The sequence below is a fragment of the Salvelinus sp. IW2-2015 genome, linkage group LG4q.2 (assembly GCF_002910315.2).
Source record: "Salvelinus sp. IW2-2015 linkage group LG4q.2, ASM291031v2, whole genome shotgun sequence".
Classification (NCBI taxonomy): domain Eukaryota; kingdom Metazoa; phylum Chordata; class Actinopteri; order Salmoniformes; family Salmonidae; genus Salvelinus; species Salvelinus sp. IW2-2015.
In genome coordinates this window covers 27,066,504-27,081,029 of record NC_036843.1, presented here as the reverse complement: position 1 = coordinate 27,081,029, position 14,526 = coordinate 27,066,504, and the positions used below count along the sequence as shown (strand labels likewise).

The window sequence follows — 14,526 nt, the reverse complement described above, 5'->3', positions numbered from 1 at the left end:
AGGATGACCCAGACTTGTGGAGGTCTACAATTCTTTTTCTGAGGTCGTGGCTGATTTCTTTTGATTTTCCCATGATGTCAAGCAAAGAGGCACTGAGTTTGAAGGTAGGCCTTGAAATACATCCACAGGTACACCTCCAATTGACTCAAAGGAGGTCAATTAGCCTATCAGAAGCTTCTAAAGCCATGACATGATTTTCTGGGTTTTTCCAATTTGTTTAAAGACACAGTCAACTTAGTGTATGTAAACTTCTGGCCCACTGGAATTGTGATGCAGTGAATTATAAGTGAAATAATATGTCTGTAAACAATTGTTGTAAAAATGACTTGTGTCATGCACAAAGTAGCTGTCCTAACCGACTTGCCAAAACTATAGTTTGTTAACAAGAAATTTGTGGAGTGGTTGAAAAACGAGTTTTAATGACTCCAACCTAAGTGTATGTAAACTTCCGACTTCAACTGAAACATTCTCTGGTATAAAAAAAAAGTTCCTAAAAAGGATTCTACATAGATCCATAAGGGTTCTTCAATAGAAACAAGCCTTTTAAAAATATGAATGAATAAATATCTTCATGTCCACCTTCAAGATATGGCTTGATCAGAGAAAACCTTTCCTGTCTTGGCATCCTGGCTGGAATCAAATGCCCTCCTCTCGGTGATAAGAGAAAGAACAGATATGACCAGTCTAACATACATCAGCAGTGTGCTTTCTCTTGCGGAACTAGTGTCTCCTATGGTCTAAGTATCCTATCCTGAGAATTAGACCGATGGAACATGAGAACCCCTTGCTCACCCCCTATTTAACGTCATGGAACTTTTTCGTAACAATTCCGGAGCACCTCCCATCTCCTAAAGGCACAGGCCAAGCGCGTGCATTACAGATAGGAGTAGACAGACAACATTGAGACACGTTGCAATGCTCACAGACTGGACATATAGATATCGTTCACAATTGAAGGCTTAGAATTAAGAAATGTGCCTTTTTACTTCTGGACATTAAATTAAAATTAGGCTACAACGACTGACGGTTGAATTTAAGCGCATGCTGACCAACAAAAAAAGACCGCATAGCCTATACCGTAAATCGGAATACAGGACCTGTGTTGGAATCGTGTGCTTGACTCGTTCTACACTAGTTGTAATCGTATCCTATTCAAGGTTGCGTTTACAGTCGGAGAGAAATGCAGTGGATATTTGCCTCCATTCTCTATAGCTGAACGCGCTGGTGTGTCGAATTGTGACATGCATCGGTGCGTTAGACATGTTACCACATGTTGCTCAGCTAGTGGCTGACGTTAGGCTGTAGAGGGGGCTCGCGTACCGCTGATCGGCCAAGCATTTGACAGACGAGAAACTTTGTTCTCTCCCGAAACTGGAAGAGGCTATGCTATGTATCATTACTGTTTTACAATAACCTGTGGCATTTATGGATACAATTCTGTTGGCCAAAATATATGATAACAGTTAGAGGTTAATTCAATTCAAATGAATTTTATTTATATAATTTGTAAAGCCATACAACACAATTAAAACGTATCAAATGCATTCAATTCCTAATAAAATTACATATGGATTGGCATTAGTTTAAGAAGTTGCTGTGATGGTCAGTCACAATCCTGAAAACAAAAAACAAATCTGATAAAAGCCTTTGAAATTCACATGTTCAATTTCAGTGCATACAGTATCAATCCCTTATAGAAAAAGTGCAAAAATCATTATGAAAACACCCATCACAAGAATTATTCAAGTAATTTAAAATCAATTTCATTAGCCTTAACTAAAATAAAAAACAGATGAAACAATTTTGTTTACATTCAGGATCTATACTGGCCTCAGTTTCAGAATTACCATCGTTCTCCACAAAGAAAGGTCCTCCCCACACACACTTTTTTTTAAACTTGTGAACTTTTGGTTTAAACAATTGGTCTAAAATGACCAATTGGCTAGGTTGGGTTGATAAAAGCTAGCAGCTAGCCATTTTAGACCAATGGTTTAAACAATAGTCTAAGCAAAAGTATATCCCTTCTGTAAAGGAGTGGCACATGACCTGCAAGCTCTTTGACTTCCTCGCAATTATATAAACTGAGTGTGCTCATTTGAATTGACCGGTGCCCCAGGTGGGTGGAGGTTTCACTTCAGGACCATTGGAATGGTCTAAAATGTGCAAACTCACCAGGCAATGCAAAACAAATGCACCCATAGTTGAGAAGCAAGAAAAAACAGCTCATCCAACATTGATTGAAGCCCTCCCGCCAGGTCTGCAGTGGCCTTGCACTGCACCCCTCTGCTTAAAACTGGGTCATATTCAGTAGGCACAGAACAGAAGAAAAAGGACAAACAAACTATCTGAACTTGTTCAATAAGAAGCACTTGTTATTGTTTTCTGTTTGTAATTTGTTTTGCTAATAAACACGACCCTGCATTCTTTCCTATGCGGCACCTGTCAGGCGTAGGGTCCAGGCCCAGTGACATGGCATCTGACTGTAAGACAGTTGAGGCAGAAACACCTTCAGACCACGAGGCTTCACCGGCTCCCAGTACAGTGGCTTGTGACCAAGCAGCACCACCTGTGCAAATAACAGGTGATCAGAGTGGAAATGCAGATTTGGTAGCTGTTCTACCAGTCTGTCCTGTTTTCCAGATGTTAAAAAAGAAACTGGTGCATTGTTCACTTTCATCAACTGTAAACCAACACTACCTGGTTGTATATACTTAAATGGACATTCAGTCAGTATATCATACATTTTCTTTTCGCTAATAATAATACAATATTTTCAATCTAATTACACATTCTACATGTGAAAAGGTATACAAAAAGTAGCGGTGTGATCCTGTATCTTACCTGAGTCTTTCCTGTAGAAACAATAGGTTCATTCAGAACAACATATCCACTTGGAGGCCAGTCCAGGAGAACTGCATAGATGGCCTTGTCCTGTGGTTTAGCAGTGTACCTATTGGAACGCAGTCAAAAGCAATAATGAGCCGTTTATTAGTGAAAAGCTGTGCCTTTTTTTTTTAATAAGAAATGTTAACTTTGATTTAAACTAGAGGACAAACAAGTTTTGGAACATATGGTTCCTTTTGTGGGCTTATATCAAAAGCCTGTCATGAGAGTGTCTGGTAGGCATACTGTGCCCATAGAACATATAGGCCTATCCTTTCTGCCACACGAATCGGGGAACTAAATGACTTGCTAAGAACTAGACGCCAGGGGTGATGCTGTCATTCTGGTCTCCTGCTGTGGTGTTAATAATAATAAATTATTATTATTAGCTTTAGGAATCACACTTTAAATCTTGTATTTATTACTGACTTGAAATGCCATTCAAACGTTAAAAAACAGGCAGACTGGTCCGGACTAGGTTGCTTGTTTACAACTTTTTGGTAACATGTATACTTTTTACAGGAGTGAGTGATGGGATTTCCTCAACATTCTAAAGCTCCCATTGTTAAAAACTCCCCTTCTTAAGATGTGACTTCCAACATTCCATTCAGTGTAAACTGATTTGACACAAATCAGCTACTTTGACCATTCCCACCAAGCTAGGAAAAAAACTTTAAATGTAAGGGAAAACTTGGTATAGTTATATTCTCTGCTGTTCAAATCTTAAAATTAGAACAGAAATATATTCCACCAATCAAACGACACAGCTGTTTTAGTAAAGGCGTCAAACTACTTTTTATCTCAACTTTTAAACACAACTGAAAATGTGACCACTTTTCCAACAACTTAGACAGTATGACTTAGTCTACTTCTCTGCTTTACAAAATCAGCAATCATAATATAAATATATTCTACCAAATCAGGAGATACAGCTGTGTTAGTATTATTTCAGTAATCTATTCCTCTATTTTTATTAAACCTTTGTTTCCTCATATATCTCTCAAAACATGAATGTTTTTAACCCTTTCCACCTTGCATCGATTTTTGGGGGTTACATTTATCTGCGCACAGTGCTTCTGTTGGAAGTAAGCATCATGTGTTGAATTTGCCATCACGTTGAAAGAGCCTGCGTGCTGGCTGCTCTGATGAACTCTCCTTTTGCTACGGAGTAATTACTTAAGAACTACAGATGTGTCGCGTAAATCAAGTGCTATTTGCATGAGAAAAGGTCATAGAATGCATTTGCTCCATTGTTAACATTTTTGTTGGTGGCCCAGTCTGAGGGTATTGACAAATTAAGGAGTGTGGCTTTAAGCATCCTCATCACAAGCTCCACAAACACTGCTTGTTTGCCAACTTAACTCTAGAATCTACCCCTCTTGTTAATAAACATGTTTCCTCATATCTCTCAGAACCTTAAAAAGTATTTTAAGACTAAACATAACGTGGGGCTTTGGCCTTGTTCTTGGATCCTGAAATGCTGATAAAGCTTTGATTAAGGGTCCTAGCACATTTTACTAAACAGTATGTTGTAAATAGTATGTAGTACGATTAGTACACAGTATGTAGTTTTAGTAAGTAGTGGGCATGACAGATTTCAGACACAGTCTCTTTACTAGTCTGACAGTTTGTGACGGAATAGTCATTGCGGTCAAATTGCCACTCCATTTAGGGCAACAACGGCCATTTCCAATATGTCAAATTTGATAAAACTTGTCAGGATTGTAGAACCCACCAACAGTAACTGTCAGTAATATTACACTCAATCTACATACAGTAGACTGAGAAACCAAGATGGCAGCATGTCAGGCTTTGTCTGTGGTAGTGTTTGTAGTCCAATGTTCGTAAGTCAAATTGACCATTTTATCGTGCCGTGACCTATCCCAAAATGTAATTTTTTAAATGTATTGTTGTGCAGCAACACTGAAAAAGGCCTTTGCTGAACTGCAATGTGCCTTTACTATTGTCCAGGCTCAGCTCTGTCAGCTGAAGTCGCTTTGAAATGCTGATAAAAAAAAGTTGATGGTTTTCAGGAAATTTAAGATGAAACTTCCATGTATATTCACCATGCAGGGCAAGCACATAGAAAGGGTATCAACTTACAAATACCTGGGTTTCTTGTTACCTGTCTTACTTTTAGGTCTTGTGAAAAAGCTCAATCTCAAGTTGAGTTTTTATTTTCGAAATAAGTCATGTGTCATTACGTAAGCTGGACACTGTACCATGGGGCGCTGAGGCTTGTTACAAACGCCAAAGCTCTCACCCATTAAAAAAATTACTAAAATAGCCTCTAACTTCTAAACTTCTTCTACTAACATAAAACTACTTCTGGACAGCTGAAGAAAGTAAAAAAAAAATCTTAATGATAAAAAAGAAGAAGAATCTAGTTACTATTATCATTATGAACTTACCAGATGCCAGGTATGATGCTGTCGTTCTGGGCCCTCCATGCGGTGGTGTTGTAGATGGCCTCTCCATTGACCCCCAGCCACTGACCCATCTGCCTCAGACGCTCCTCAAAGATGGGGGCGATGCGTCCGTCGTGCGTAGGTCCGACGTTCAGCAGCAGATTCCCTCCACAGGACACAGTCTCCACCAACGTCTGAATCACGTAAGACACAAGTATGCACTCATAAAGCCTTTATGACAGCTATATGAAATATTATAACATCTTCCATAGGCAGGAATGCAGCCGACCCTGCACTGCTCCCAGCAACATTTTGTCGCGGAGTTTAGTTGTGTGGGGCTGGAAAAGTAACCACATTTCAGTCTATAACAAAATACATTTCTACTAGTTTCGTACATATTCTACTGTAGTGTACAATTATTAGTCTAGCAGAGAAGAATGAAGCCAAGCAAGTCATGCTGTAGAGTAGAGCATTTAGGTTACCCCCAAAAAACTGTTGTAAAGTGTTATACAAGAAACATTACAGGACCAGCAGCATTTCAAAAACAAGTCAAAAGACTTTAGACTGAGTGCACTTTACAGTTAAATTATGCTGTTTATGAGGTCATACTAAACAGGATTATGACCGATTCAGCTACAAAAAGTTTGTTATGGTATTGGAAGAAGTTTTATTGGGTAGTAAGAGATCTTAACGATCTGAATCTCCTGTTTACCATAAAATAAAGTGCTTTCAGAACCATTTCAAACTGACCGCCACAAGCTGCTCGATAGTGAAGTAGTCTTTAAGCTGGGCGTTTCTCCTGTAACCCCAGGAACCTTTGTCTATCGAAAAGCAGTTCTCCCATTTGTGTTTGAGCAGGTGTCCGGGCTGGTAGCGATCATCGCAGGTGTAGTAGCCTCCATGGGTGCAGATGCTTCCATAGCCCCAACGATCATTGGTCACCACGGTCTCTCGCACTGGGCTTTGGGGGGGGGCACATTCAATGAAATCATATCATGACGCATGTGATGTTTATACTGTTGGTGCATACATACATCATACTCCATAGCATTAACTGACACATTAAATAGACCTATAAACTTCTAAAAGACATTGGTGTAGATTTGTATACATTTACGGCCAGTTTCCCTGGACACTACTGTAATAATTTGTAGTTACAGTGTAATACCATGTAACTGGTGTTAAATGCAGTCTGTAATTACAGGAGTGTAACAACGAATGCTTGTTACAAATGTTAAAGTTTCTGATCCCAACGCACCATATTTCAGCCTGCGTAAAACACGTGAGAAGTGTAAGCCAATTGAAAACCGACCACCTCATTGACAACTCTGCAATTAAGATCTGGAGTCTGATGCCCAGGCCCAATGGCAAAAAATGGGTTCACATCAAACAAATAAAAAGTTATAATTTAGTGGTGCAATTGACAATGGGTCAATTACTTTAACCATCAATTAACCATTTTTAGACACATTAATAAAGAGCTATGGTTCAAACTGTGAGATAGGCTTACAATTTGGCAAGCACGAATGGCTATTAAGCGTGGTTGAATAATGGTTTATAAATGCATTTAAAAATGGTCATAAGACAAACTTTTATTCCATCATGTAACCTTGCAAGGGTTTCACTGATGAGGAGCACTCCCTTTGGATGGGATGCATTGGTGCAATTATTTATTTATACCAGGAATTATTGCATCATGTCAAGATCTGTCCATTTGCGCAACACGCTCAACATAACGACGACCTCGAACGTGCCTACATGTGTTGACACTGACATGTAACAGTGCGAAAAGAGAGGCGGTCGAGTAGATGGTCAGTGTGCAAAATCCAGACATGAAAGATTGCCGTGAAAGAAACATATGCGTTGTAGGTCAAAAACGTAAACACAGGAGAGAAAGTTTCCCATGCAATTTGTTTTGCTTTTTTGGATACAATAATTGTGCTAGACGATTTAACATTGGTAGTTAGCTACTCCTTAAAAAAACGTTCAAAACTGGTTCTATCAAACCCGATGGCATAAACAAACATTGCCCACTTTTTATTGTCGATATACATCTCGCACTATTTTAAATTATTTATTTACATTTTTACATTTCAATTGCTCCTTGGTCATGTGACCTACTGGACCCAAAGAAGGTTCAAAATGTCCACCGACTACCCTTCTATATTGCACACCCTTTAGTTTGTCCATTTTCATCTCACACGATTTTACATACATTTTTCAAACGTTATAATTTCAATAGCTCCTTGGTAATGAGACCTACTGACCTCAAACTACTTTCAGAATGTCCACGGACTGGCGGAGACGGGCGCCACGAGGCATCCAGTGAGGTAACGCAACTGGTCCCAAATAAGCTGGCGGGAGCCCCGGGGAGAGTTCTCTTTTCTTTGTGAAGGACAGGGCGCCCTGGAATGGGTTCGCCCCGAGAGAGGGGCCCAAGACCTGGAAATCATTGCGGTTTCGGTGGCGTCCGGTGAGCTTTCCCTGGCCCTTGAAATTCCGGGGGAGAGGGTGTAAATCTCATGCCGGGCCGTACCCATATCCGGAGCAGGTCTCCAAGGTGAACAGCCTCTGGCATGTTATAACAATGTAATTAAGGGAAGTTGGCAAAAAAGATCCGTAATTTCGGGATAAGGATTGGCTCTAAGGGCTGGGTCGGTCGGGCTGTGGTGCGAAGCGGGGCTGGGCTCGAGCCGCGGCTGTGGGAGCAGTCGCTCCATCATCCTCCGCTCGCAACCACTGGAAGTTCGTTGTGCGGCGCATCTCGCAGTCTCTCGTGCGTGGTCTCGCAAGGGGCTGCGTGCGGGGGTTCGTCGGGGTGGTGTCCGTCGGCGGGCCGAAGGCGGTGGGGGGGGGGTTGGGTCCGGCAACTCTGGACACGTGCCGGGCCCTTCTCGCGGATCTCCCCAGCTACGGCGCTCGCCGGGGAGGTCTCATCTACGCTCACTAGACTTGAGGCAGAGACTAAACCCATTGGCTCCGCAGTGATAGGGCATTGCATGGATCTGTCTCATGCCCTACGAAGTGGGGAGAGGTATCTCCAGCTTGTCTGGGGAGGGAGGCCTACATCTGATGTGGGTAGTACCATCCACGCTCATTGATTTGCTGCGGAACCATAAAACGGACGGAAGAAGCCTAGGTTCCCACTGGGCACGGATCACTGAATGTCAAATTTAACGGTGCGTGCCCACCTGCTGCGGTTGCACTCAAATCACCCGTGGGGTGACTGTGACCCCCTCATGTCAAGGTGAGGAAAGGGGATGATTATTTTCTGTTGCTTCTTCTGGCACCCGGTCGATGGTGCCGCTAGATACTGCATTGGGTATTTGGTTCTCAAGCCTATAAGTATTGCGCTGGCACTTGATTTTGATTGGGTGTAAGAACACCCAACTGATGTCCAGTTTGTAAGGCAGAAAAGCCTCTGATGAAACCACCTTCGGCGTGGCTGTGACCCCCCCCCCCCCATGTCAAAGCGAGGAAATTCGATGAAGCTGGGGTAAACGGCGGGAGATAATTAAGAGTCTCTTGAGGCATCCAAATTCATCGTAATCTAGTGACGAACATGAATGGATGAAAGAGACTACCACTGTCCCTACCTACCATCTGATGAAACCACAGCCAAGGGAACGGGCTTGACGGAATCAGCGGGGAAAGCAGACCCTGTTGAGCTTGCTGCCCCTCTCCTGATGCACACCGCATGTTTGTGGGTAACCTGGTGCTAAATCACTCATAGACAACCTGATTCTGGGTCAAGGTTTCGTACGTAGCAGCTCACTCGCTGCGATCTATTGAAAGTCAGCCCTTGATCCAAGCTTTTGTCGGGGACGGAAGGCATCTTCCTACAACATCCTCCTTCTTTACTTACGGGTTACCAGGTACACGGAGAAGGGCCAAGGGCCAGACACAGAGTGTGAGAGAGCCTAGGCAGGCAGGTAGAAGGCATAAGACGTTGGACTCTGGATAGTTAGGGGGCTAGGTGGTGGTCGTCCATCCGCCCGGGCCCGTCCTCTGGTGGGACTGAGTCAGGTTGGGACTCTGTGGAAGTCAAAAGGTCACCAGGTGCACAAGGAGGCCTCCCCCAAGGCGGGTGGCACTCAGAGTCCGAGCTGGGGCGGCCGGACTCAGGGGCTGGGGGCAACACTCAGGCTGTGGAGGTTGGGGACTTCGTTTCTGAGTGGATAAAAGCGGACGGGTCACCAGGTGCACAGAGCTTGTTTCAGGTTACCAGGTGTACAAGGAGGCCTCCATCAAGGTGGGGGGGCACTCCGAGTCCAAGCAGGGGCCGCCAAATTTGGGGGCTGGGGGCAGCACTCACGCCATGGAGGTTGGAGTGGGGACTTAGTCTGTGAGCAGTAAATAGGTGGGCGGGTCACCAGGAGCACAGTGCCTGTTTCGAATAAACAGGTTTACAGAGCCTGTTTCGGGTTACCGGGTGCACGTGGTTCCTGACAGCGGGACTATAGACGTTTTAGTAATTCCAGGGAGTAAGTTATACTCTAAGGCCAATGGAGAGGGGTGTTGACCATGTAGGGAGAGTAGGTCTGGAGGTCTGTAGTTCCAGGGAGTAAGCTACACACGCTCAGGGAGAGGGCAGGTAAGCGGGCAGGAAGTTTAGGCCTAGAGTTCAGGAGTCAGAGGTCAATGGGGTTCTATCTGGAGGTCAGGAAGGCCCCAGGGAGAAGGCCCAAGTGAATAGGTGTGTGAGTGACACTGTCCTTCAGGGGGGCATGGCAGGCAAATTCATTTTAAATCGTGGGAGATGAAAATGGACAAACTAAAGGGTGTGCAATATAGAAGGGTAGTCAGTGGACATTCTGAACCTTGTTTGAGGTCAGTAGGTCACATCACCAAGGAGATATTGAAATTCTAAACATTGAAAATTCATGTAAAAGTGAGTGAGATGAAAATGGACAAACTAAAGGGTGTGCAATGTGTAGGCCCACCGAGTGTACATTCTGAACCTTGTTTGAAGTCAGTGACCAAGGAGCTTTTGAAATTCAAATGTAAAAAAAAGTTTGTACTTTGTTTATGCTCCCTAACTAATTCAACTAGGAATATTTTTTTATTTTATTTATCCGTTATTTTACCAGGTAAGTTGACTGAGAACACGTTCTCATTTGCAGCAACGACCTGGGGAATAGTTACAGGGGAGAGGAGGGGGATGAATGAGCCAATTGTAAACTGGGGATGATTAGGTGACCGTGATGGTTGAGGGCCAGATTGGGAATTTAGCCAGGACACCGGGGTTAACACCCCTACTCTTACGATAAGTGCCATGGGATCTTTAATGACCTCAGAGAGTCAGGACACCCANTTTAATGACCTCAGAGAGTCAGGACACCCATTTAACGTCCCATCCGAAAGACGGCACCCTACACAGAGCAGTGTCCCCAATCACTGCCCTGGGGCATTGGGATCTTTTGTTTAGACCAGAGGAAAGAGTGCCTCCTACTGGCCCTCCAACACCACTTCCAGCAGCATCTGGTCTCCCATCCAGGGACTGACCAGGACCAACCCTGCTTAGCTTCAGAAGCAAGCCAGCAGTGGTATGCAGGGTGGTATGCTGCTGGCACAAAGAAATGCTGCTCACATTTCCACATGTTTATTAGCTTTGCAAAGCGAATGAATGTCCAAATCGTGAAAATAAGACCTGTGCAATGTTGTGCGCAATTTTTCCAACATCGTGACACTTATTTGGAGTCTGGTTCAAGTGGTTTGAAAGCGTGAATATCCGTCGAATATCCAACCTGAAACTGTCTTTACCTCAGTTAGTTAGCTAGGGTTTTCTAGCTAGCTAGCCTAGTGTTGGCTAGCTAAAGTTAGCTAAATGTAGCTAGCTAGCAAATGTTAGCTGCCGTTTTTGTTGGGCCTACCAACTAGACTAACTAGCTAATTACCATCCACAGAATAGACTTTCAATGCAATCTGTTGATTTTGGGGTGCTAACGTTAACTAGCTAGCTAGCCATGTGTCAAGACAAGCACTATTATTGCTAACTGAATAACACAACAACTAGCTAGGCCTAGCTAGCTATATGCCTCAACTATAAAATGTATAGTGCCTATGCTAAGTTGTCATACATTCTATTCTCTACCATAGATTCCCACAAGATCTCAGACTCCAGGATGGGAAAATGCTTACAAGAAAAAAAAACAGATGAAGATAGTCAGAGACGTTTGCGATTTCCATTGTTAAAAAGAAAAAGACAATCCCATTTTTCTAAATTAGCTAGCAATCTAGACTACTTGCCATACTATAGGCTACAAATTTGAGTCACCACTAGAATAGTTATTTTTATGTTATTGAGTAGGCACACACACATGCCTTTGTTTGATCTAATTATCAATCTAACAATAAAATTCCTTATTATTTTGTAAGAAGTGACAGGCATTTTTACATGTTGCAATTAAGTTGACTAAAGTTGAAGCTCATCTTTTGTTTCTAGGTATTTTCATATGGTAATGAGTAATTATATAGAAATTGCCCATAGGTAACTATAAAAAGTTACACTTCACTTTAAATAGCTAAATCCTGGTAAGAACTAACGAAAAACTTGTACTTATGCAGATATTACATATATGTATTCTGTGGTATATTATTGTGTTTATTTTTTCACTTGGATGGCGCTTTTAGAAGCTGATGATTAGATTGTCAGAATGGGTAACTTATTTTGTAGATACACAATAATTACAAGTAAGGACACCAAGTAATTACATTGTGTTGTACTAGTGAGTTTATTTTCTCACTTGGATGGTGCTTCAGGAAGCCTTAAAATAAGGGTCAGGATGGATAATGTACTATATAAGTACACATTAAGTACCCCTCAACATACACTTCATTTTAACTAGCTAAATCCTGTGTAACACCTAGTAATTACATTGTACTTTTGTAGATATTACATGCACTTTGTGGTGTACTAGTGTGTCTATCCTCCAACTTGGATGGCACTTCCGGAAGCCTTAAAATAAAGGCCAGGTTGTCAGGATGGGTAATGTACAATATAAGTACACATTAATGACAAGTAAGTATTCCTCAAGATACACAGGATTTAGCTTCTTAGAATGAAGTGTAACACCTAGTAATTACATTGTACTTATGCAGATATGACATGTACTCTGTGGTGTAGTTGTGGATCACTTGGATGGCAAGGAGGTACACGTTGTTATAATGGGTAACGTACACATTAAATATACGTTTTTTATTAATAGAATCTGGGATTACACCCATACGGTAGGCCCCAGTTAGTAATGTTGACCTATTTCTGATCTGTTATTGTAAACTCAACCAAGTTAACCCAGATGGTACACTTTTGGGGGGCAAGTCCTAGCAACAACATCTTGAAGAGTGCCCATTCACGGGTAGTTAATTAGAGCCCATTGAGCCTCCAACAGTTGTAATCTCGGACACCCAGTGCATCGGTCCACAAGAGATTTCAACATTGTGACAGTTATTACTGAATCTGATGCAACAATGAAGAAACTCAACACTAAATTGAAGAATTTAGTGGAAACTTGTCCATTTGTAACAAGCATTACAGACTGCAATTACCACCAATTACATGATAATACAGTGTAACTATGAGTTATTACAATTAACTACAATACTTGTTACAGTGTAATTACACTAATAAGGACCCCTTAAAATGAAGAGTTACCGAAATTTGCATCAACTGGAAGTGTGCAGATTTTTTCTGCTTTCTCCAGTTTTGCCTCTAGCACTTTCACAAATATGTTTTGGGAGTGTGGTAGATTCTGTCTATTATCTCTATGACTGTACCTCTCGTTGTATAGCCAAGCCAGGAATCCGGTGCTGTTCCAGTATTTATCAGGAGCATCCCCATCTCCATCGGACCACAGCAGCTCCGGCTTGTACTTGTTGATGATCTCATACAGCTCGGGCAGCGTCTTAGTGGTGGGGAAGAGGTTGGTAGTGTACAGGTTGGCAGCATCCTGCTTGTAAAGCGGGTTAAACCACTCAAACAGAGAGTGGTACAGTCCCAGACGCAGGTCGCTGTTGGCTCTGAGTGCTCCAGCCATTTCTCCGACAAGGTCACGTTTTGGACCCACGTCCACTGCGTTCCAGTTCCAGGAGTTCTCCGAACCCCACAGAGTGAAGCCTGCAGATAGAACAATAACAATAAACCACAAATACATTTTTATAGGCCTAATCTAGTGGAATCATATGTATTACTTTATTAAGATGGCTACAGCTTATCAGTGGATAATGCATCACACACACACACACACACAACACCACACACACACCACACCACACACACACACACACACCACCACACACACACAACCTACCTACCTACACACATACCTACACACACCTACTACCTACACACACCTACCTACACACACACCTACCTACACACACACACACCTACACACACACCTACCTACACACACACCTACCTTCATGGTGTTTCGTGGTGAGGACAATATATTTTGCCCCGGATGAGGCAAAGATGTCAGTCCATTCTTTGGCATCAAAGAACTCAGCTGTAAACTGTGGTGCAAAGTCTTGGTACTTGAAGTCTGGAGGATAATTCTTCTGCATGAAGTCAACATAGGACTTTATCTTCTGCCCCTGCCAAAACCACCTGTAATAAACATCCACACAAATGATAAAACATAATTTTTTAAATATGGGCTTGGGGAGTGAGGTACAGTTGATCAAAAACATTTAAATTCTTCAGTAATGTATATCATTTATTGAATTGACCACAGCAGGAAATGTAGATTGTGCATTTAAAGTAGGACTAATGATGAAGAAACAGCGTATTACTTTCTGTACTGCACAAAAGTATAGGCTAACCAGCTTACCAGAACCACTCGCTACCAAAGCTTGGAACAGAAAACACTCCCCAGTGAATGAATATTCCGAACTTGGCCTGGTCATACCACTCTGGCAAAGGTCGGGAGTCGATGGATTCCCAGGTAGGCTCATATTTACAACTGCATACAGTAATCATCAGGAGCAGTGCGACAGAAATGAGGGCTAACTTTGAAGAAGCCATAACTCCTACGAAGTCAGGTAACCGAAATCAGCGTTCAGTTGAGTTTTGCAACTAAAATAGCTTGCTGATATCACATGATGCTTCCGCAAATTAATCACATGAGAAAAACAGGAACACCTTTGCTAAAAAAAACAATAGACTCCGCTCATTGGACGCTGATTGGATAATGAAAACGGTGACGAACCAGGAAGTGGAATCCACAATATTTTC

General features: G+C 42.4%; 1 protein-coding gene across 1 annotated transcript; it reads right to left on the bottom strand.

Moving 5' to 3' along the window:
• Nucleotides 1-1,474: 1,474 nt before the first annotated feature.
• LOC111963557 (plasma alpha-L-fucosidase-like) lies at nt 1,475-14,454 on the bottom strand. Its single transcript, XM_023987089.2, has 7 exons — nt 14,123-14,454; nt 13,712-13,899; nt 13,068-13,407; nt 6,042-6,252; nt 5,295-5,485; nt 2,842-2,950; nt 1,475-2,566 (listed from the first exon to the last, which is right to left on the bottom strand). The coding sequence occupies exons 1-7, from the start codon at nt 14,314-14,316 to the stop codon at nt 2,429-2,431; spliced, it is 1,371 nt and encodes a 456-aa protein (XP_023842857.1). The 5' UTR covers nt 14,317-14,454; the 3' UTR covers nt 1,475-2,428.
• Nucleotides 14,455-14,526: the final 72 nt, after the last annotated feature.

Coding starts and splice junctions, on each gene's coding strand:
- LOC111963557 (XM_023987089.2), bottom strand. CDS start 14,316: ATGGCTTCTTCAAAGTTAGCCCTCATTTCTGTCGCACTGCTCCTGATG. Junction 6,253..13,067: donor GCTTGGCTATACAACGAGAG/GTACAGTCATAG, acceptor CCCCCCCCAAAG/CCCAGTGCGAGAGACCGTGG. Junction 2,951..5,294: donor AGCATCATACCTGGCATCTG/GTAAGTTCATAA, acceptor GCGTTCCAATAG/GTACACTGCTAAACCACAGG.